Raw genomic sequence first — 23,712 nt, 5'->3', positions numbered from 1 at the left:
GTGCAGGCGCGTCCCTGCTCCTCTGACCCTGGTAAGCATGCGCACTTAGTAGCCTGCGAGCCTCTTACGCCTGCGCTGTAAGGTTTTTCCGTCAGTTCTGCCCCCACCCTTACAATAGTCCGTTCGTTTTCTCGAAGCCAGTGTCGTGTTTGAGTGGTTCGCTCGCGATTCGTGTCTCTTGGCTGGCGCGCGGAGGGAACAGAGGTGGAGCCGCACGTGATCAGCAACCGCGGCCCCGGTTGGAAATCGAGAGTGCGGAGCGGTTGGTTCCGGCTTGGACCAGTTGGGGCTGGTTTTCTCCGCGCAAGCGCAGCCTACCCTGGTTAGAGTGGAGGGAAGGGCGATGGCGGCGGACGGTAGCCCTGGAGTGGATCTGGCTGGGATGGTGGCTGAAACGCGGGGGGAACCTCCGGGCACCTCCGTTCCTACATCTACGACCGTTTCCTCGCCCCGAAGTGAGTCGCCCCCTACAAGACCGGACCCCTCGGGCCCAGAAGCGGTTCCCGAGAGTGGCTCCGGAGCTGTGGGCAATGCGGGAGCACGGCGATTCCTCTGCGGCGTTGTGGAAGGTAATGGAAAAGAGCTCGGAAACGGGTGGGACCCGGGGCTGGTCACCAGAAAGAGCGCTGAAAAAGGAGACCCGCCATTTAGACAAAGCGTTGTTTCCACCCCCCCCCTCGCGCCTTCCTTACTCTTCACCTCTTTGTGTAGCGCCTGACTCCGCCCAGCAGGAAAATCTGGCTTAGGAGGAGGAGGTTTTCACTTGGCTCCTTCTTCTCATCCCATCCCAGTTTCAGTTGATCGAACTTGGCCGAAGCCCCATGACTAACATGCCGCCGGGCGTAAAATGAAGCCTTTAAAAGAAGTGTCCCAGGTTGAATTGTTTGCGAAGCGCTTTTTGTGTATAAGGGTTTGTTTTTTTTCTAGGAAAAAGGTTACAGCAATATAGATCAGATCAGTTTGTGAACTTCTAGATTAGGTTCTAAATTAGTGTTGGGCGCAAGGATGAAAAGCAAAACTAATATAGAGGTAGGTGCATCCTCTAAGTCTGAAGATTTTAATTATCTGAGCTGCAAGCTTTCTGGGAATATTTAGCAGATTGTTTTCACTAGGCTATAGTGTTAACTATATCTATAAACACGTTTGATGCAGACAGATTTGTGCTCACCAAGGATGCCCTATGAGACCTGATATAAAATCTTAGATTGATAAGGCTCGTTCTCTCAGACTTTTTCCTTTTTCCTAAGCAAAGGTGATGAATAATCATCTATGTGTTCGTTTTAATCAATTGCTAATAATACTGAGAATTTCTTATTTGAATTCTAAAATATTTGTATTGTATTTATATTTTGTTATCTTTGGTTTTTTTTGCCTTTAAAGCAATAACTTTAAAATGACAATCTCAAAGTGTTTTCATTGGATATGTGAAACATAATTGGTTATTTTACTATGTAATTACTAGAATTACTGTTGCCTACAAAAATAGATTATTACAGGTTTAGGAAATATTTTTGCTTAGGTACTGTACCATTTTCTATTCTAGAGTGAGCCTAAAACACATAGCTAAGAATGTCATTCAAATCTTGGATTGGTTTTCTTTCTACTCACATAGTAACCATATTGGCTGCAGTTGCAGTTTGTTTTATTGGCTTGCACTATAGCAGAATATTTGTATCAGAACAAAGAAAAGCGGTGATATATAAACATGAAAAATAAGTTTGTGTTCAATTATTGTAGTATGGTTAATATGGAGGAAGATGCATCTAGGTTAATAATTGCTTTGTGCAATATTCAGGAATGGAATAGAATTTGGATGATTAGCAGATATTTCTAGAGTGCAGTTAATATTACACCAATCCCAGTATATTTCAAACTATATTGAAAACACTATTAACAATTGAAACTGTAATATAGTTCAATTTATAACTGAATATGCTTATTCAATTGCATGTGTGCTAAAGCATAGGAAACTGGAATGCAATGCATAGATCTAATCCTTCCCCCTGCTTTTTTTAGAATGAACTTTTGATAAAAATGACAGATTGATGGTTTTGACAACTTGAAAGGAGCATAACAGTTTCCCATGCTGGCAATTGTTGAAAGTTTGTGCTTATAACAATAGGAAAGATTTCAGTCTATTTTAATATAAACATTCTGTATTATAAGTAGCATTTATTCTGAATTACGCTAGGATGATTTTATAAACAATGAAGAAAAATATAGTATATATTTATATAATGGCCATTAAAAAGGAAAGGTGGTAAATAATAAAAACACATTTTTTTTGTTGATGAGCTGATATATATATAGAAATAGATGTTCCTCCCAGTTTTGGGAGATGGAGTTGTCTCTTTAGCTATTTGGATTGAGCACCTTATGGTTGGTGATTACCATCTTATTTTTTCAATATTCACATTATTGAGATTAGTACTCAAAAAGAGACTTATTGAAGTAAACTGTCTCATGGATCCAGTCAGGACAAAATACAATACCTGAAGAAGCATAATCTGTGGTTTTGGAATCACAGAGAAGATACTCTTCCACTTTCACCTCAGCGGACCGTGGCAATGCTAGAGGCTTCCATCTTTAATGGATGTGTGCTAGAAGACTTAGTATCAAAACAAGATCAGAACAAGAGAGGTAATCTCTGAGAGTTACATCAAGACTTGTAACAATGTTATGTTAAAATTTTGACTCATTCTTTCTAGCATAGTAGCCACATGGAGGTTTGGGAGATGTTGTTATGGTAACTAATACCAATGTCATTAATGCATTAGAACAGATTTTCAGATAGACATTATTTCAAAACCTTATTCATTTTTATTCAAATATATTGGGACAAATCCTGGTGTATAATTTTTATACAGGAAAAGTTGGAGGATGTTCTTATGTAATGATACTAATTTATATAAATTAATTCTCCAGTGCCTCTTAAACTATTAAACCCTACTATTAGTGTATTCTTGAACTGTATGTGCAATGTTACAATAATCTTGAATCTGAGGCTACTGTTGGAAGATCACATGGCAGCTCTGTATTCCTTCATATACCTTGTTTATTTTTGTTATATTGGACTGCCCTGAGGTGTTTAGAAAGTACTGTACAGGTAATGCAAAATATGGCAGTTATACTGTTGACTGATACGTATTTTACAGGGTGTGAAACAGTTTTGAATTAGCCTTATTCCAAGTTTCCTTTGAGCTCAATTCATTTATAAAAGTGTAAACTGCTTAGGGCAAAACTAACTGAATGTCTTCTACTTTTTAAATGAATCTTCCCATAATGTTTGAGTGCTATTTATTTAATTTTTTAAAATGCTAAACATCTTCAAGATGCCTTTATCTTTCCAAGATAAAATTAATAAAAAAGCTGGGTGACTATGGGCCATCACACATTGTCATCCCAACTCACCTCATAGAGTTGATGTGAGGAAAATAGAAGGAAGAAGTATTATGGATGCTGCCTTATATGGTAATAAAGGGTAGATAAAAAATAAATAATAATTCTAATAAATAAATAAAACAAAAAAGCAATTTAGCAATCTAATAAAATACCCAAAGACAAATGAATCATTTAACTTTTTTAAAAAAACTTGAAATGATGCAATCTTTTAGATTCTAGTTAATACATTTCTAAAACAGGCTGCTATTGCTACAGAAAATCTTTATCTCACCCATCTTAAGTACTTCATAGTATGGATTTGTGAGAAGGAATACTCTTGTGAATCTTAAACCATTGGTAAGTAATATGGATGAAGCAGTCTTTCAAATAACGATTCAAAAAACCTTCAATAATAATTCTTAAACTTTTGACAAACAATTCAGATGACACAGTAAAAAACCAATTATGTGGTCCTGATCAAACTAGAAGCTTTGCATTCATACAACATATTAAAACGTTTTTGCCAGATACACTTGGGTAACTGAAGTTAAGATCAAACATCTTTAAATAAAGTACTTATTTATCATAGAGTCATAAGAAGGGAAATAATTCTTGGCTGCTGTTCTAATCTAAACCCTTTTAAGTAGCATTTAATCTAGGAGAATTCCTAAATTCCACTCTTGTTCTTCAAAGTAGTACACTCCATCTGCTGTTACATCTGTTTACATAGGATATCTGTTTCAACTATTTCTCACAGGTGCAGAAATTTGGTAGACAAGACAAGGTTATAAATGCTATTTTATATGAATATTATGAAAACAAGCATTTGGTCAAAGCTTTCTGTTGTGGAAGTTGATTATTTCAATATAATTTTAATACTTAAATTTATACCTTCAATATTTTTTACAGGTTTTTATGGAAGACCTTGGATTATGGAACAGAGAAAGGAGCTTTTTAGAAGGTATATGACATCATGCTTGTTCTGCAGTTTTATGCTATGTAATTATTTGGTTGTCCTTTAAAAATGCAATTAAAGCATAGATTTAAAGAATCAAATAATTAACAGTAAGTTATTACAAAATTCTGTAATTCATGCCTTTCTTAATTTCCAAAAGACTTGTAAATGGATGTCACTTTATGATTAATAAATCAGTTATTTGTGGTTTAAAAGCATAGAACTGCTTTTACTTTTTCTTCCCTTAATTTCTTTTAAAAAGCAGGTTCCAGCAAATAAAGTTAGGGCAATATTGTACCTTATGCTTCAGGATTGTATTTCACATTCCATTGGTTCCAAGTGGTTTGGAGAAATTGGGGCAATTCTGTTAATATTAGGGACATGATTTTGAATGAAGATCCATCACAAATAAATGACCCAATCATTAGCATTATCAGCAGTAAAAGCATGAACTTTACCAGGCAGGAACAGGAATATCTGAGAAATAAATAAAGGGATTGCATATGCCATCCTTCATTGATGTGATAGACATTTTTCATTACATCTATCCACAATAAATACCCTTCTTGAGGGCATTCTGAAATAGAATTTAATTCAGCTATGCATCTTTTTTTTGGCAACTCCTTACATAAACTTTACCATAAGGTTATCATAATGTAAGCATCGATATGCTAAATTGGTTATAGAAATGTCTGTTAGGAACAGAGTTCTTTCTTTGCAATATTAAATATATGGGCTGGCAATGCTGCCAGATTGGAATGACTCAATAATCTGAAATATGAATAATATCAGTAATCTGACGTGACATCTATTCTCCAGAATGCATTTATTCAACTCCAATTTATAAACTGTCTACATATTCGTGACTGCTATTAATCACATTGTTCTCGCTTTTAAATGATTCACTTTAATATTCAGTGAAGGTTCCTTGAAACTAATTTTCAACCTATTTCAAAGAGCTGGTTGTTGGTTTTTAAAGTTATGAATAGTCTGGGACATTATATCACGCAATCTAGCTGGAGTTTTCTAATTTGTTCTTAGTATTTTTCTATATTTTGTTGATATAGGAACATGATTTTTTTCTGTTGCACCTATGGTGCTATGAAATCTGCTTCCACAATGTTTATTCAGCTCCTGGCCTTCAAACAATTTGGGAAACAATTATTTTTTTCCCTTTGAAAACTAGTAATGGTTTGACCTTACTATGACATGACCTGAAGAGGGTTGTGCACAGGAGATGCACTCACAATCTGACAGATTTGGAGAGCTTGTAGAAGGAAGAGTAGGCAAAGATTCCCAAGGCAAGATAGGCTTCTACCCCAAAAGACTGAATGCTGTCATAAAATCAAAAGGTACTTCAACAAAGTATTAAGTTTAAGGATGCAATCACGGTATTGTAAGATTTTTATTTTACCTCTAAAAGATTTTCAATTTGTTTTTCAATTGAATTGTTCAGCTTATATGTTATATTAAAGGTGGAAAAAATTCTGAAGTGGTTTATCTTGGTGTAATTTTTTTACATCTCAAAAATCTTGTATTAACAAAGGTGTGTAGACTTTTATATCCACTGTATAGTATTGTATAAATTATTACAACTGGTAGTGTACAATTCAGCATAGTTGATGAGCAGTTACATTCTCATCTTTATACATTTTTAAAAATCTTTTAACCTTATAGACTTCAGAAATGGGGACTAAATACATACCTATATGCTCCGAAAGATGACTACAAGCATCGTATGTTTTGGCGAGAAATGTATTCTGTAGAGGAAGCTGGTAATTAACCTCTTTGTATTTCAAAAGTTATTGATTAAGAAGTGATAATGAAAGAACAGTGTTGTCTTACTGTAAATGAAAATTATTTATAGGTAGTCCTAAACTTTTAATAGCAATTTTCACTGGGATTACCATTTACTAAACAATGGGATCATAAAGTAGTTGTCATGTAACTGTGCAGCTTAAGGATGGCAATTCTGGCAGTCCCAGTTGCCATTGTTAAATGAAGAGTATGCATGTTCTCAAATGAGGACCTCATGTGACCACAATTTCCAACTTCCTGAGTGCTGTTCTAAGCTGACCCTGCTTGTGGGAAAGCAGCAGACAATGTTGAAAATGCAGTTACGTGACAGCTAGGATGCTAGCTACAATGGCTGGAACATACCGTTTCCTACAGTATTTCTCCTCTCCTTGTAGAATGCTTCCCCCAGGACTAGGATAGCCAGCTCACAGCTGCTATCTGACTGACAAGACTCTAGTAATCAGTTTTTACGCCTTTGGCTTTTGTTTGCCTCCTAACAATTTTAGAGAAATAAGGAACTGATTTCTCTACTCCCCTGCCCTTTGGAATATTCACCCTTGTAATGATAGAAGGCAATCTTTCCTGTGCCTGACCCATTCGCCCACCAATACTACCACCAAGCAGAAAGATTGGAAAGGGAGAGATTACAATAGAACCAGCAGGCACACAAAGGGAAATACATTGGGCTGTATGTGTAGTGCACTTATGACTCCCAGCCCTGAGTGTGCTTGGGGCTTTTGGACCATTGCGTTCGTTTTGATGTGTATTCCCTAATGGGTGCCTGCTTACTGTTGTAATCCCTTCCTCTCCAATCTATCTGCTGTTTAAAAGGGGTGGTGGTGGTTCAGGTATAGGACAGTGCATACTGACAAATGGCAACCACATGAGTAAAGGTGTTGCAAAGGTTATATGCAGGCATTGGTCATAAAGTTATTTTTTTTAGCACTGGAATAACTTTGAAAAGTTACTGAAAGAGGCAGTCTGTAAGTAAACTACCTGTGTTAAATGGCTGCAAACACTCCATCGTGTCACTAATACAGTGATGGTGAACCTTTTAAGCGTGTGTGTCAAAAATTCAGAAAATGTCTGGTCACTCTGCTGGTGTGTCATCCCATCCCCCAAACAAAAGAGAAACCTATCCATGTGAGTGAACCCAAAGATCTGCTGCATACCTCTTGTTTTCAAGTGATGCTCTCATTCTGTTGACAGTCCCTTATGGTCTTCTAGAGGCAGCATCAGGTTGCATGGGGCCTTCTTGAAGCGGCTGTGGAGAATGGTCTTCTGCGGCCTTTGCAGCCTCGAAAAATAGTGGGAAAAGCATGTCCTGTTCGATTTTTCAGAAGAACCAGAATTCACATGAGAGCACAACCCATTCTTGTGCAGCCTCTGCAGCCTCCAAAAATATTGTAAGAATGAGGTGTGCTTTCAAAAATAGTTGTTGTCAGGTGTTGATGAACACTGGTGTGTCACCTATGTCATAGGTTCACTATCACTGCAGGAGTACAATATCTTGAGAAAGTGAAAAAAGACTTGACAGTAGCACAGGACAACATAATGCTGTTTTTCAGGGTTGCTGTTTTCTTTATATTAGTTGATTTCAAATTAGATAATGAAGCCATCACAGTACTATTCCAGACCCAATCTAATAGAATATAGAAACATCAAAATACTGAAACTCATTTGACATACTAGTTCAGTTACATTCACTAACAGATCACTGGGACCTGAATGAGACTCCTCCTTTCAGGATGTATAGCAGAAGCAATAATGCAACAATTAAAAACTCATCCTTCTGTTAATGCAACCAACCTATATCATAATTAAAAAAAGAACAGATAGAAAACCAAATAACCTAAACAGCCACACATTTGATGGAATCATTTTAGTACAAGAAGCAAATATCAAACTATATTTTCTAGGTGTCCTCATAAGCTAATGTGATGCTCGAGACCAAAGTCCAAAGTTACCTACATAAGTCAAACTTAATAATTAAATTCATCTGTACATTAAAAAAAACGTACATCAAAATCCTATTAAGTGGGTTATATATTGCAATACAAAAGAACTACAAAATACAATTAATTACTTGCAAGATTTCCTTCAACACAACAGATACCCGCACAATTTCATCAGAAAGTTATTTACCTAATGAATGTAACACAGAAATCATACTTCATCAAAAGGATTATCCTCTCTTACATCAAAGATGTTTCAGTATCTACCAAGAGGATTCTCCAGCCATTTGTAATCTCTAGCTTAATATTCTTTGTAAACCCCAATTAATATCTTTCTTAATCATTTTTAAAATACATAAAAATAAAACCAGTTACCTATAATTCATGGTAAAATATTCAACATGATGTATATAATATACTTAAATGATTGATTATATATATATTTATTCATTATATATTTAATTTGATGAAATAAATTAACGTATGGTCAATTCTTGTTAAAATAATTGGTTTCTATTTCTAGAACAGCTCATGACTCTGATTGCAGCAGCTCAAGAATATGAGATAGAATTTATTTATGCCATTTCCCCTGGACTTGATATTACTTTCTCAAACCCTAAAGAAGTATCTACATTGAAACGCAAGCTAGATCAGGTATTGATCATTTGTGCATATTATGTTGTTTAAAATGTTAATGAGATCACAATTAAAGTGTAATTATAGTATAACTGTTCACAGGAAGCATTGTTTGAATACTGGGCACTATTTTGTTAACTTGCAATATGGATTATTGTTAATAATTATAATTATAATAATATAGTTGCCATGGGAAGCAATATAAATTAAATAAATAAACAACTTATTGGTTGTGGCCTAGGCCTATTGTTGCAGCAATGGAAATCTATTATGAATCAAATAATTAGAACAATTGTTAGTTTTATAGCTAACAGACTTTAAATTTATTATATATACTCATTAAATAGTATCAAGCAATATTTACTGCTGGTTTTGTTTCATGTGCACACGTTTTTCAGAACTTTTTGTACTACAGATGTTGAGTTACAACTGTAATGGAGCAATATCCATCATGGTTGTAACTCCTGATAGTTGTAGATTGGGTGACTAGTGTAACCAACCTGATTTTGAGGCCTTTTAGTAGCAGTTGTTAAGCGAATGCCGTTCGCTGGTTTTACCAAAAATTGGAAGTAAAACATGGTCACATAACTATGGATGTTGCAAATGGTTGTAAATGTGGCCTGGTTTCTGAGTGCCTGAAGCACAGTCATGTGACTGAGGGGGCCCTAACCATTGTAACTTGAAATATGGGTCATAAATACCCTGGGTGGGGGGATCTGGCGTTTGCTAAGTGACCAGTTGTAAGTCAAGGAGTAATTGTATTTGCTTACCTCAGGGTTTTTGTAATGATAAAATTGAGGAAGAAAAGCAGGATACGATATTTGATGCATACAGTGATATAACAGAGCCATATAGTGTTATCTCCAGACAATATTTCTCTATAAATACATTTCAAAAGATTCTCTTTGAAAAATAAAATATTAATGATGTACTGAAGGAAATAGTCAGCCTCAGTACGGTTGATTTTGTAAAAATGCAACATCAATATCATTTAGTGGTTAGATCTGGAGAATTTTGTGACTTATTCAAATTGATTTTCAAAATCGGGCTATAACTGAGAAATAGTTTACAAGGTTAATGAACTGTTTTTAGTAAATATACATAAATCCAGTATCATCATTACTAAAAGTGCTTTGATTTCTGAAGGAAATAGAAACATTTGATTGCAATTGTAGACTTTATATGTACATGCACTCTTTTGTTCCTTAATGAATACTGAACTTGATGAAACATAGGAGTTGCTTAAGCGGAAATACTGTGATATACTGTAGTAAGTGTTTTGCATGAAATGAGGTGGAATACAATAATGTGTGTATTCTCATTATTCTGATTTTCTTCTCTTCCTTTATTCTCCCTGTGTAAATCTATGTGCAATTGAAATGGGAAAAAAAGTATTGGCTAGAGGGTGAGGTTTTTTTACCTGAACTGTAGAGCTAAAAATAAAATAAATTAACCTTTGGAATAGGTTTGCTAATTCTTCAGTGCTCAGAATTTTGTTTTTCTTTTAGGTTACTCAGTTTGGTTGCAAATGTTTTGCATTATTGTTTGATGACATTGATCACAATATGTGTGCAGCAGATAAAGAAGTGTTCAGCTCCTTTGCCCATGCTCAGATTTCAATCACCAATGAAATCTATCAGTATCTAGGAGAACCAGAAACATTCCTCTTCTGCCCCACAGGTAAGCTGCTAAGTTAAATTCTGAATCATAGGAAAGACAACTCCCTTTTAGGAGGGTGCAGCAAGCAGAGCTCCACCTGAACTCTGAGACCAGTTTGCACGATTCCTTGCTGATAGTCATTCATGTGGGCAATCTCTTGATTCTTCACGGACAGATTCTGTAGTGATGAGGACAGCACCTTGACATGTTACTTGGAAGTCATGTTAGCCAATGGACTCAAAGAAAGTGAAGATGGTGCTCTCATACATACTCAACCACTTGTTACTTGGATTCTTTTCCTGGTTCTTTCATGGGTCATGTAGATGGATTATTAATATCTCATTTCTAGAGCAATGTAACCTGCAACCAATGCTTGGTTGCTTGTTATTGTGCATCTCTGACAGTCTTGTAATTGCAGTTTATAGAAATATGATAATACGATAAAATAAATAAATAATAGAATAGCCAATTACTCTGTTGTATTTAAACCTTTTAATCTCTTTTTGGAGACATTTATGTTGTTGATAGATGGTTACTTTATAAAATCACAGCTTTTGTTTCTACGTCTTTGATTAATATTAGAAACATACAATGTGTTATGAGAATGACATCTCCCCCAACATTGAATCCCAAATAGGGGCCAAAGATCTTTTCTCTATTCACTCCAGTAACTATATTCATCAACTAAACTTTTGGAAGACATCGACAACAAAGTTTACAAAGAGCAGATAATCTCTAATGCTATCGAAGTTCCTATGGAAGGACTTTTATTATGGTATAATTTGTATGAAAGGCTAGTTATCCACTAAGGATGGAGCAGAAAACAGGCATGTTAAAGACTCCTACATCTTGGAAAGTAGCCTGTCTTGACTCAGCTTTGCATTCCGATAACAAGGAGAGGCCTTCTTTCTTCTCAATTTCATTTCAGTCAATAGGAAATAACAAGAAGCAGAAGATCCAATGGAGCAGCAGCTTCATTAGTCTCTAAAGTAGATGGTAAAATTGTTTGTTTTTCTCTCTTTACTTTCTCCCCTTTTAGCCTGGATGGCTCCTCTTCCTTCTCTTTTTGCTGTACTTTTCTGCTAGAGATCCTATATGAAATCACAATGTCTATTTCAACAGTAGAACCACAAGAGAGCTTCGTCAATTGTGGCATGATAGAAAGGATCCATCCAGTAGGCCATAGAGTCACCTTTAGCCATCCTTGAGAAGTTCCACATAGCTGTATACTGATATGATATGAGGCATAGAGGCAGTGGTATGTTGGTTGAAGCCTGAACGTCATTAATTCCAGTAGCCTATTCAATATATACCACAAAGGGGATAATAAATGATTCTACACCCCATAAAAGAGATCTAAGTCCACCTTCACCCCTGACATCCATTGGCACCTATCTGGTGCCAATATGCCTGGACAGTAGATATGATTCTTGTGTATAGGTAGCATGGAATAAACTCAGTGCTTTTGATCTCTGAACTGGCTCCTGGTTTCTTGTGCCTGACAGTGCTTCAGGGTTTGGATCATTTGGTTCTCTTATTATCTACATGAAACCACTGGTTGAGGTCATTTGCCAGCACAGGGTGTGCTCCCATCAGTATGCTGATTTTTAGCTGGGCAAGAGATGTTGTTTCATTTCCGATTCAGTGGTGGAAAGTTTGGATAGGAATTAGCCAGTTCCATTTCAACCCTAGCAAGACTGTCATTTGGGGGTGTCTTCCCCCCCAGAAAAAGATCTGGTGGTATGTTATTTCTAACTCAGCAAAGTGGCACTTCTCCAGACAAAACTAGTGCCCGATATTGGGGTCGTCCTGGACTCATGACTCATTAACCAGATGGCAGTGGGGGAGGACCTTGAACATTGCACCTTTTGTGACAGATAGGCCTATTTCTGGACTGGGAGGCCTTGGTCACTTCCCAGTGGGACTACTAGGCTGCTCTTGAAGACCACCCAGAAGTTAAAATCGATCCAATGGTGTGCCCAGTGTTGAGTGTCCTTCAGTTTGCCCATATCACATTTTTGCATAAGCCTCTGCTGCTTCCCACTTACTTTTCAGATACAGTTTATAGTACTGATTATTACATTTAAAGCTCTACATTGCACATGGCCACATTATTTCTAGGACTGCCTCTTCATGAGTATACTTGCCTGCCCATTAGGTTAGATAGGATGGACGTATTCAAGGTCCCTTTCCTTAAATCTGTTGGGACGTAGGAAGCAAGCCTTTCCAAAACAGCCTTTGACGTATGGAACATCTTCCCCCTGGGATCCAGCAATTCCCCCACCTTTTAGCATTCTGAAAATCTGTTTTTAAAAGGGGGGGGGGGGAAGCTTTTCCCACAGGCATTGCATAAGGTGAGATTGGGACCTGAGGGTTATGGTTTTTGTTGGATTGGAGATCATTGGTTAGATGCCAGATTTTTGGTTTTGTACTGTTTGTATTTTTATTCTTGTCAGCCACCCAGAGTTGTGTTGGGTTATATTTCACAGGATGGGTGGACATATACATTGTCTAATGAATGAATGATTTTTTTTCACTGCATAATTCATTGGATTTTAGCAAATTTATAAACAAATGTAGAAAAGATAAAGTGACTAGACAAGTATTTTTAATTTTGAAATTCCCTTTCAGCCTATAAAGTTACAGAGAGCACAACTGATGATAAAACATCTTTGACTATACTATATGACATTGTATTACTGTTGTAAAATTAATGCAGCTACTAATTATAAAATTGGATATATGCTTGATATCGCTTGTTCCGGGAATAGTTTTTCGCATCTTCATATTTTTCTTAGAATTCAGACAAAACTATTGCAAGTTTGAAAGCATAAAATATTTTTTTCTTGAAATATTTATTGTTTTTGTGTTTTCTGGAACAGAATTGACAGAACTATCAAATTGTAATTTAGATAATTATAAATTACCTAAATTTATATCTACTCTGGAAAGATTAAAAAATGTGGAGTAAGTGAACATCTTTATCGTGTGCAAGGACCATTCAAAACTTGTTCATGGAATATTTTGCATATCCTTATTTTTAACTCTGAAAGCTAATTTTTTTGATTTGAAAAATTCTGAGAATAAATGTCTGGATTCTCTTAAAACTGTAAAATAATAGCCACAAAGTCTAGTCTGTTCCTGCAATGGGTTTTCAATCCATTCAAAATACAATAGTGATACTTATTTTTGTTTGTATATTAATTTTATTTATTTATTAAATTTATATGCCACTCATCTTGCAGTTTGATTATATTATAAATATTTTAGGCAATATTAAGATATAAATACAGAGTTCATATATCTGGTTTCCAATACCTACAGTAATTCTCTTGGCAGGATATCTATCAGTACCTGAAAGTACTCTGCCTGTTTTGGGCTTTCAACTTAAAAATGTTTTTTTTCCCTTTCTTCCAGAATATTGTGGCACTTTTTGTTATCCAAATGTTGCTCAGTCTCCTTACTTGCGAACTGTAGGAGAAAAACTGCTACCGGCAATTGATGTATTATGGACAGGTGAGAATCAGTATTCTGCTCTAATTTGAGCAAGGATCAGCAGCTTAATGTAGCCTTTTTAAATGAAAGTTTTAGTGCAATTTTTAAATGTTATTATTTTTGAATAAATTATGTCCACATTTTTTTAATCCACCTATTTCCATTTTAGGTCCCAAAGTAGTATCTAAAGACATTTCAGTGGAGTCTATTGAGGAGGTTTCAAAAATAATTCGCAGAGCTCCTGTTATCTGGGACAACATTCATGCTAATGACTATGATCAGAAAAGACTGTTCCTTGGGCCGTATAAAGGCCGATCAACAGAACTCATTCCACGCTTAAAAGGGGTCCTGACTAATCCGAACTGTGAATTTGAAGCTAATTTTGTTGCAATTCACACGCTTGCAACTTGGTACAAATCCAACATGAATGGAGTGAGGAAAGATGTTGTGATGAGTGAGTTGATTGAATGGATAATGCATACTGTCTTCTGTGATAAATGTTTATTTATGTATCTAATTTATATAGCTGCCGATCTCACCAAAAGCAACTCTGAATGGCATACAAGACTTATAGGAAGATTTACATTCAAATCAAATGGCTTTCTTTAGGAGATAAGATGCATTATCTAACATGAAAATATATTGTTGATAGTTGGCAAGGAAAATTTTGCAGTTAATATTTTAAAAGGTTGTTAACTTTGAAATGTTTACAGCTATGGTAAAGAGTGAAATGCAACGATCAGAAACCATCCAGATAATGCTGAATTAAACATGTAACATGACCTTGGCTTACTGGCTTAAAATTGTAGCTGACATCTGGAATATGGTGGCTCCCCAGAGCTGATATTAGTGAAGCGAAATTTCAAGCATGTTGACAAAAAAGAATAATGAAAGGGGAAAATAAACACATAAAAGAAAATAATAGAGTCAATGTTATTAGTGAACATGATTACAGTTTTGATACCTGTTTCTTTATCAGATCAGTCATTTGACAGAGATGCAGATTAAAAAAACTTAGACTTTTAATGTCCAGTTGGGATTTCTTACTAAAGAGATCAGTAGTTGATTTTTTATGCAAAACACCCAAATTCTATCTATTCTGGAATTATTAATTTGGAACAAATTTTATCTGGCTGCTAACGGACTGCCTTGCATAGCCAGTTTTAATAACTTTAAAGGTCAAACTTTAGAACAATTGCATATTATGTTACTTTAATGCAGAATGATATTAATCTTCTTAAAATGGCAGGTGGTATTAATGATTAAAGGAGTTCTATTTAAATGCAAACACAGCAATTTTGATTGTAGCTTTCACCATTTAATATGCTGTTTCCTGTGTTTTTTTTTCTTCAGCTGACACTGAAGACAGTACAGTATCAATCCAGATTAAACTAGAAAATGAAGGAAGTGATGAAGATATTGAAACAGATGTTCTTTATAGCCCACAGATGGCTTTGAAATTATCATTAACAGAATGGCTGCAGGAATTCGCAGTCCCCCATCAATATAGCAGTAAGAAAGATTTATAACTTTGTTTCAGCTTTAAACTTACCGTATATACTCAAGTATAAGTCGACCCGAATATAAGCCGAGGCACCTAATTTTACACAAAAAAACTGGGAAAACTTATTGACTCGAGAATAAGCCGAGGGTGGGAAATGCAGCAGCTACTGGTAAATTTCAAAAATAAAAACAATTAATTTGGGAAACGATCTCACTATCTCACATTGCCTCGGGAAGGAAAGGCAAAGCGCTTTTTGCCTTTCCTTCCCGGCTGGGGCTGTTGGGAGTTGCTGCCGCCAGTGCGGCCCCAGTCCCGCATCGCCTCGGGAAGGGAAAGGCCACGGCTTGGAAGGCCGCCTCTGGAGCGAAGCTGCCCGCAGCCGCTGCACTAGCATCGGATCGGGCGCGCCGGACGGTTCCGACCGAGCGTCGTCTTTGGCGCCCGCCCAGCGCCGCGGAGCTCCCTGTACCGGGAGAAGGGGAAGACACCCCCAGGGCGGGGCAGGGAGAGGAGCTTCTCCTGCCCGCCCTCTTTCCGCGCCCACCGGTGTCCCCGCAGGACGACCCCTGCCCGCAGTCACCGCCGCTTGAAAGAGACGGGCCGGGGTGGGTAGAAAGGCGCCGGGTGCCCTTGGAGGAGAAGGTCCCGCTTCGCCTGTCTGCCCGCGGATGTCAGCGGAGCTTTGCCGCTGCTTCGTCCGGGGTCTCTGGGCAAACACGCCCACCCGAGCGGGCTTGTCGCCTCCGGCACACAACGAGCGCTGCCCTCGGATTCCCTGTCCGGTTGCCCCCTTTGAGGGCGATGGCAGTAAACTGTTCCCGTAGCAGCAGCTGCTCCGCTGACATCCGCGGGCAGACAGGCGAACGCGGACCTTCTCCTCCAAGGGCGCCCGGGCGCTTTCTACCCACCCCGGCCCGTCTCTTTCAAGTGGCGGCGACTGCAGGGCGGGGGTCGCCCCGGGGACACCGTGGGCGTGGAAAGAGGGGCGGGCGGGAGAAGCTCCTCTCCTGCCCTGCCCCGGGGGTCTTCCCTTCTCCCGGCACAGGAGCTCCGCGGCGCTGGGCGGGCGCCAAAGACGACGCTCGGGCTCGGTCGGAACCGTCCGGCGCGCCCGATCCGATGCGCAGCGGCTGCGCGCGCAGCTTCGCTCCAGCGGCGGCCTTCCAAGCCGTGGCCTTTCCTTCCCGAGGCGGCGGGACTGGGCCGCGCCGGCGGCAGCGACTCCCAACAGCCCCAGCCGGGAAGGGAAAGGCAAAAGCGCTTTTGCCTTTCTCTTCCCGGGCGGCGGACTGGGCGGGCGCGCGGCAGCGACTCCAACAGCCTCAGCCGGAAGGGAAAGGCAAAAGCGCTTTGCCTTTCCCTTCCCGAGGCGGCGGACTGGGGCAGCGACTCCCAACAGCCTTCAGCCGGGAAGGGAAAGGCAAAGGCGCTTTGCCTTTCCCTTCCCGAGGCGGCGGACTGGGGCTGCGCCGGCGGCAGCGACTCCCAACAGCCCCAGCCGGGAAGGGAAAGGCAAAGGCGCTTTGCCTTTCCCTTCCCGAGGCGGCGGGACTGGGCGCTCCGGCGGCAGCGACTCCACACCATTTTTTTTTCAGAGGGGAATCTGACTCGAGTATAAGCCGAGGGGGATTTTTTCAGCACAGAAAATGGGCTGAAAAACTCGGCTTATACTCGAGTATATACGGTAAATGGAATGAAGAATGTTCTTCAAATGAACAGTGACTTTCATGTGTGTTACTGTAGTTTGTTAGCATTTGCAAAACACTTTGAGCTCAACAGAGGATAAGGTGTGCTGTATTGTGCGTACTCTGTTCTTAATAATATCCAAAACTTAACTTTTTCAAGCCACTGAGGCACAAAGACTCGATTTAAAAGGTTATGTCAGTGCTGCCATGTCCTAGACTTAGTTGAGGGGAATGTGGAGGCAAAAGAGACTCAATTAAGCAAATTTTATTCCTAAGAAAAAGATTTCTTTCTGTCTGGTACTTTTTTTTTTTTTGACAGATTTGTAAACTGCCTTTTCCTCCAAAAACTCAAGGTGGCATATGTAGGGTTCTTGCTCAAACTTCATTTAATCCCCACAATGAAATAGGATGAACTGGGAGATCTAACGAGTTTCCAGGGCTAAGGGTGGACTTGAACTCTGGTGCTCCCAACCCTAGTTTGAAATTTCAAATTCGTGATAATGATTTTATGGGTTGTAGTATAATGATCCTTTAGTGCAGCAGCCCCCAACTTTTGGGGCACTAAGGGTCAGTTCCATGGAGAGAGGTTTTTCCACAGACCGGAGGGGGAATGATTTTGTGTGCTGCCTGAATCCTGCAGGTGGAACTTTGCTTGTTTGTGCAGCCTGATTTTCTGGCATGCCACAGGCTGGTGCCAGTCCACAAACCATAGGTTCTCTTGTTTGTTGTGCTTTCTTTTTTGGTTAGGTAGCCAAATCTAAAAATAAGCAGTGTGTTGTGTTTTTTAGTTCATCTGTATAGGGCTAAGAGTAAAGAGTAAGAACAATATAAGACTATGGATGAAGAAGAATCTTCAAGAAAACAACCAGAGAAATGTAGTAATACGTAGTTACCATGTAAAAACTGCTCAATTGTTTCTAACCCTGCTGATCTGGAAATTCTAAAAATGTTTACATTTTGTTTAAAAATACCTCCTTGGTAAGGTTTCTGCAGAATTAAAATAAACACTTGACTTTGCAATCCAAGGAGAAACAGAGGAAGTTTTGAGTTCCTTTTGCATAAAACCATGCAAAATATTTTAAATTTTATTTGAACTGTTTGAAGTTGAACTATTTCATAACCTACAATTCTATATAGATGTGCCATTGTTACTTGCTTTTCTGACTTCTCAGGTCTGAAAGACCTGTCATAACAAGAATGGATAGAACATCAGATTTTCCTATCCTGTCCTGCTCATTTGCCAGGCTAATTCTTTCTAAATTCAGAGTATGCAATCATTGAAAGCCCCAAAAGAGAGAGTGAGGGAAGGTACTACAGCCCTTTATCCTACAACCTCTTGCCACGCATAACTTATGGGGAAGTCTAAATACATTCTCTTCCATTATTTGCAGTAGAAGGGAAATGTTTTCTTTAGGGCCAGGAAGAGGTTGAAAAAAGAAGTACTTTATTTCTTCACTATTTTTATATTTCTGAGAAAGTTACATAACTTGATATCAAAATGGCTCAGATTTTAAGTCACAATATTCCAGAAAGATTGCATTGCATTCTTTATATATAAAGAACTAAGAAAATTTTCATGATGTTGTGGAAATCAAATAACTGGGACTTTTCAAGAATCTCAATAACAAAATGAACACTCCATATTCTTGTATTTGTACAAGTGAAATGTATGAAAATATTTATGTGAAATAGTTGAATAGGTAAGGATAAAGATTGCCTGTCTGCTCTGTTTTCACAGGTAGGCAAGTGGCCCACAGTAGAGCTAAAACAAGTGTGGTTGATGTACCTCTAATTGCACCATCCGCTTTAAATTCTACCACGGTGATTACTACTGTATATCAGGAGCCCATAATGAGTCAAGGAGCTGCCCTAAACAGTGAGTCACAGACTCTGGTGAAAGAGGAGGAAGAGAAGAAACAGTTAGATGAGGAACCAATGGATATGGTGGTGGAAAAGCAAGAGGATGCTGACAAGAATATCAACCAAATATTGACTGACATCTCTGAAGCAAAAATGTCAGAAGAGTTGAAACCAATGGATACCGATAAAGAGAGCATAGCGGAATCAAAATCTCCAGAGATGTCAATGCAGGAGGACTGTGCTAGTGATATCGCACCAATGCAAACAGATGAGCAGATTAACAAGGAACAGTTCGTGCCTGGCTCCCATGAGAAGCCATTATATACTATTGAGCCAGTGGCTCTAGAAGATCTACAGCTACTTGCAGATTTATTTTATTTGCCCTATGAACATGGACCTAAAGGGGCTCAAATGTTACGGGAATTCCAATGGCTCAGGGCAAATAGCAGTGTTGTCAGTGTGAATTGTAAAGGAAAAGATTCTGAAAAAGTGAGTGACTCTTTTTTCATCTTTTAGTATTGTGGATGACACAATAACAAAGGAAATTAAGCAAAGCTTCTGAGATAAATTTAATATAAGGAGAAGTTGAGGAAAATGTGCACGCAGACAGATGGATGTTCATTTCCTTGTCCTGTAATTCTCAACCTGTTGTGCTCTCGTTACGTTGAGTCTACAACTCCCAGAATTCCCTGCTATTAATGTCCAGTTCCAAACAAATATGTTCAGTTAGGAAAGCTTGTACTATAGAATTTGTCACACTTTGCATGAACTGCTAACTCCTTGGTTAACACTATCTGATGATCGGTATGGAAGAGATAGATGAACAGATAGGTGAATCTTTCTCGGTGGCAAGGAAGCAAAGTGGATAGAATTAAGTACAGGTAGTCCTCAACGTATGGCCAAAATTGAGGCCAAAATTTTCATTGCTACGCAAGGCAGTTAAGTGAGTTGCATTTTACTACGTTAAGTGAATCACTGTAAGCTGTTAAAGGAATCATGTAATTGTTAAGCAAATCTGGCTTCCTCTCTTGACTTTGTTGAAGCCAGCTGGGAAGATTACAAATAGTGATCACATGACCCCCAGACAGCGCAGCTCTCATAAATACATGTAAGTTGTCAAGCGTTTGGATTTTGAGCACATGACAATGGAGATGATGCAACAATTGTCAATGTGAAAACCAGGTACGAGTCCCTTTTTTCAGTGCCATTGTAATTTCGATGGTCACTAAATGAATGGTTGTAAATTGAAGATTATCTGTATAGCTGCTTGATAAAAATGGAACATAAATAACTTGAATGAATTTTATTAGATTGAAGAATGGCAGGCTCGAGCAGCAAAATTTGAAGAGATGTGTAGCTTGGTGATGGGAATGTTCACTCGTCTTTCCAACTGCGCCAACCGGACAATCCTTTATGATATGTACTCATACGTCTGGGACATCAAGAGCATCATGTCAATGGTGAAATCTTTTGTGCAGTGGCTAGGTATGTTCTTTAGGAACCAATTATAGTGTCAGCTAGCATATATGTTTGTCTTCAATTAGCCCACGGGAAAAAGAGAATGTCTAATGTTTTCATATTGGGATCCCGTTGTACTTAAACTACTTTTGTTTTTGTGCATTATTTAGGGTTTCATATTAAACTGGTAATAAAAGCACAATGAACTTACCCGAATAGCTCTTGATTTATATATTTTTTTCTTGGGCTAATTAATCTGAAAGTTTATCTCTGAAATATGAGTGTTGACTCAGACTGAATGCACACTGGACTACATTATTTGGTATTTTCAAGTTTATAGCAAAATTGGAAATGACACTATGAAATGTGACCATACCTCAGCTATCTGCTGCTTGCTCTGTTCCAATAATGTTATTGCTGTCTTCAACAGAACAGTTGCAGGTGTGACCTTTCACTGAGCTTGGCCAAGAGGGAGCCGAGCTTTCTAGCCTTTCTCTGCGCATGCGAGCTTTAGCATAAGGCTATTCTGGTGCAAAAGTGATTTGCTTTGACACTTGCAAGAAGCCTAATTTTGGGCAAGAAATTACAGAGCTCTGGAGTCTGCTTTTATGATAGACTGGTGGTTTCTGAAGCCAAACCAAGAGCTTTTTTCTGTGTGTCTGCAGCTTTTTAAAAATTAAATATTTTGGGGAATAGCACCAGCATGGCCTGGGTTCCACTAGTGACCTTGTTTCACTTTCAGGTTTCAATCCAGCTGTAAGGAAATATGCTGTGGACTTGTTTGATGTACACAGCAGGCAGCAAAACTGATGGTTTCTTGTCACCATTTCTGTAGTAGTCACAAATGTCTACATAAGCTCACTGCTCCATATTGGATCAGCCTACAGTTCTTGGATCACATAAGTCATTAAGATTATAGTCATAAAATTATATTACAGTAGTTATATAAAGTAGAATCTTGAGTTGAAAATTAAGATAGCCAACACTTTGAATTTTTAGTGTATAGATTTTCTGTAATGGGAATGATTTTTCCTAGACAAAGGAATCATTCAAGGTTACAGCATTATATAATAGCACATGCTGTAAACACATTTTTGTGAGGATTTTAACTTCTTCTGCTTCCACTTTCTCTTTGTATTAGGCTTAGAGATTATTGGTAGCTTCCAGGGAAAAAAATAAGAAAATAGCATCAGGCAATCCTTATTGCCTTTCAGATATTTTTCCTATTATAAAGACAAAAAAAAAGAGATATACCAGTTAGGAATAGTTACACAGTTGGATAAATAAAGTTATTATCTGACAACTCATTAAAATTGTCTGCTCATTTGCTAAGCAAAAATAGCACTACGTGGATATGTAGGTTAAAATATATGATTTCTGTTCAAGCTAAAATGCCACTACAGTCACTTTACTGAAGTCAGTGACTAACCACGTCAAAATATTAGGCTAGTTAAACAAGATAAAAGCTAAATTTGTTCTATAAAGATAACAGTGGCCAATATAAAGGACTAGAAGTATAAACGTTCCATATGACAGCGTTGTATACTGAGGGGAATCTTCTAGATCAAGGCTGTCAAACTCCTGGCCCATGGGCTGCATGTGTCACGTGCTGGCCAAGCCCACGCCCAGTCCCAATATGTCATGTGATGACATAAGTTTGACACCACTGTTCTAAATCAACTAATTCAACCCTGCTATGAGTAGGAAAATCGGGTAAACCATGTGTAAACCATATGGCTATCCAGCCTCTTCTTAAAAATCTCCAGGGATGGTGAAACTGCAGCCTCAACAGATAAACTTTCAGCTCCTAAATTTTTAAAAATACAAAATTAAACAATCTAAACTGACAAATCTGTTCTGCCCATAGCGTAGTGTGTAATTTCATAAGTACAAATACAAGCACACACTCATGGAATCCCTATGCAACATAGAAATAATGGCATTGTTTCCATAGGGCAGAAATTGAAGTAGAAATCAATGGATTGAGCATAGGATTCCAAAATACACATTACCTTCTAAATGAAAGATGCTGGGAGCCTATGTGGCCATTAAAATCAAGACTCTAATGTTGCATAGCAGTAATTTTCTTAAATGAACTAAGTATGATATTCTATTTTTCTGTGGAGCTAATCTGGACTAACCCAATAAAATAGTTTCTCAAGCTACTAATTGATTCTTTAAAAAAAAATTTTTTGAATCTAAAGGCCTAACAAACAAAATTTAAAATAAATATAATCCACTAGAATATACATTATTTTATATTTTAGCCTATAAGTTGCTCTACTTAGCAGTAATTAATTACCAATTTTCTATATTCCATGTTCTACTCTACATTTACTCCTAAAAGGTAAAGGTTCCCCTTGCACATAAGTGCTCGTCATTTCTGGCTTTAGGGGGCGGTGCTCATCTCCGTTACAAAGCCAAAGAGTCAGTGCAGTCCGAAGACGTCTCCGTGGTCATGTGGCCAGCATGACTAAACGCCGAAGGCGCACGGAACGCTGTTACCTTCCCACCAAAGTGGTTCCTATTTTCTACTTGGCATTTTTACGTGCTTTCAAACTGCTAGGTTGGCAGAAGCTGGGACAAGTAATGGGAGCTCACTCTGTAATGCAGTACTAGGGATTCGAACCGCTGAACTGCCGACCTTTCTGATCGACAAGCTCAGCATCTTAGCCACTGAGCCACCACATCCCTCAACACTTTATCCCTACAAGTTAATTAAATGGTGAATTCTGACTGACACCAATGGTTACTGATTTTTAGTTATGACAACACATAAAATATTAAACTACAACAAACAGAAACTTAAAGCTGTATCAGTGAACGTTCAAATGCTTAGTGGTCCACTGAAGGCTGATTTTCTTACTTTTTCTTGCAATCCAGCTAGCATTCAGTTTATATAACTAGCGTAGATAATTCTACTATGGATTACTAATGCCTTCTACTGTCTTCTTCCCCAATGTGTGCAGATGGGAGAATCTTCAGCACAAGTGTCTACTGCTATTGGATGGACCACGCCAGATGCTTTCAGCGTGTCGTGATTAATAAATTTAAGATGGGAAAGTTCTGATTGTGAGGCAGTTCAGATTAGAGTTGTAGGCATGGGCTGAAGTCACATTTGCGCAGCGACTTAGGCATTAACTCTTGATTTTCATTCATACAGCTCTTCATTCATGCAGCTCTATAAAATGTACAATAGTTGAAGTGCTAGTTACAGTGTAATCTCAAAGGAGAAGTATTTCAAGTTACCTGTGAAGGGGTTCTGTATAAAGTCTCTGTCTATGAGAGACTAGCAAATAGAAGTAGTTGAAGCTCAAACTGGGCTCT

At 38.3% G+C, this 23,712-nt stretch overlaps 1 protein-coding gene across 1 annotated transcript in view; it reads left to right on the top strand.

Moving 5' to 3' along the window:
- The first annotated feature begins 50 nt into the window (after positions 1-50).
- Positions 51-23,712, top strand: part of OGA (O-GlcNAcase) — a 35,813-nt gene continuing 12,151 nt past the window's right edge. The window contains exons 1-10 of the mRNA XM_026671193.2: positions 51-569; positions 4,291-4,342; positions 6,014-6,111; positions 8,612-8,742; positions 10,233-10,404; positions 13,801-13,899; positions 14,048-14,332; positions 15,232-15,390; positions 18,806-19,416; positions 20,238-20,412. Of these exons, the coding sequence (XP_026526978.1) occupies positions 344-569; positions 4,291-4,342; positions 6,014-6,111; positions 8,612-8,742; positions 10,233-10,404; positions 13,801-13,899; positions 14,048-14,332; positions 15,232-15,390; positions 18,806-19,416; positions 20,238-20,412 (2,008 nt within the window). The 5' untranslated portion in view covers positions 51-343. The remainder of the gene's footprint in view (positions 570-4,290; positions 4,343-6,013; positions 6,112-8,611; positions 8,743-10,232; positions 10,405-13,800; positions 13,900-14,047; positions 14,333-15,231; positions 15,391-18,805; positions 19,417-20,237; positions 20,413-23,712) is intronic.

The sequence above is a fragment of the Notechis scutatus genome, chromosome 4, assembly GCF_049901735.1.
Source record: "Notechis scutatus isolate UNSWTSFEM ecotype Mainland chromosome 4, rNotScu1.2, whole genome shotgun sequence".
Taxonomy (NCBI): Eukaryota; Metazoa; Chordata; class Lepidosauria; order Squamata; family Elapidae; genus Notechis; species Notechis scutatus.
This window is presented reverse-complemented; position numbering and strand designations above follow the sequence as displayed.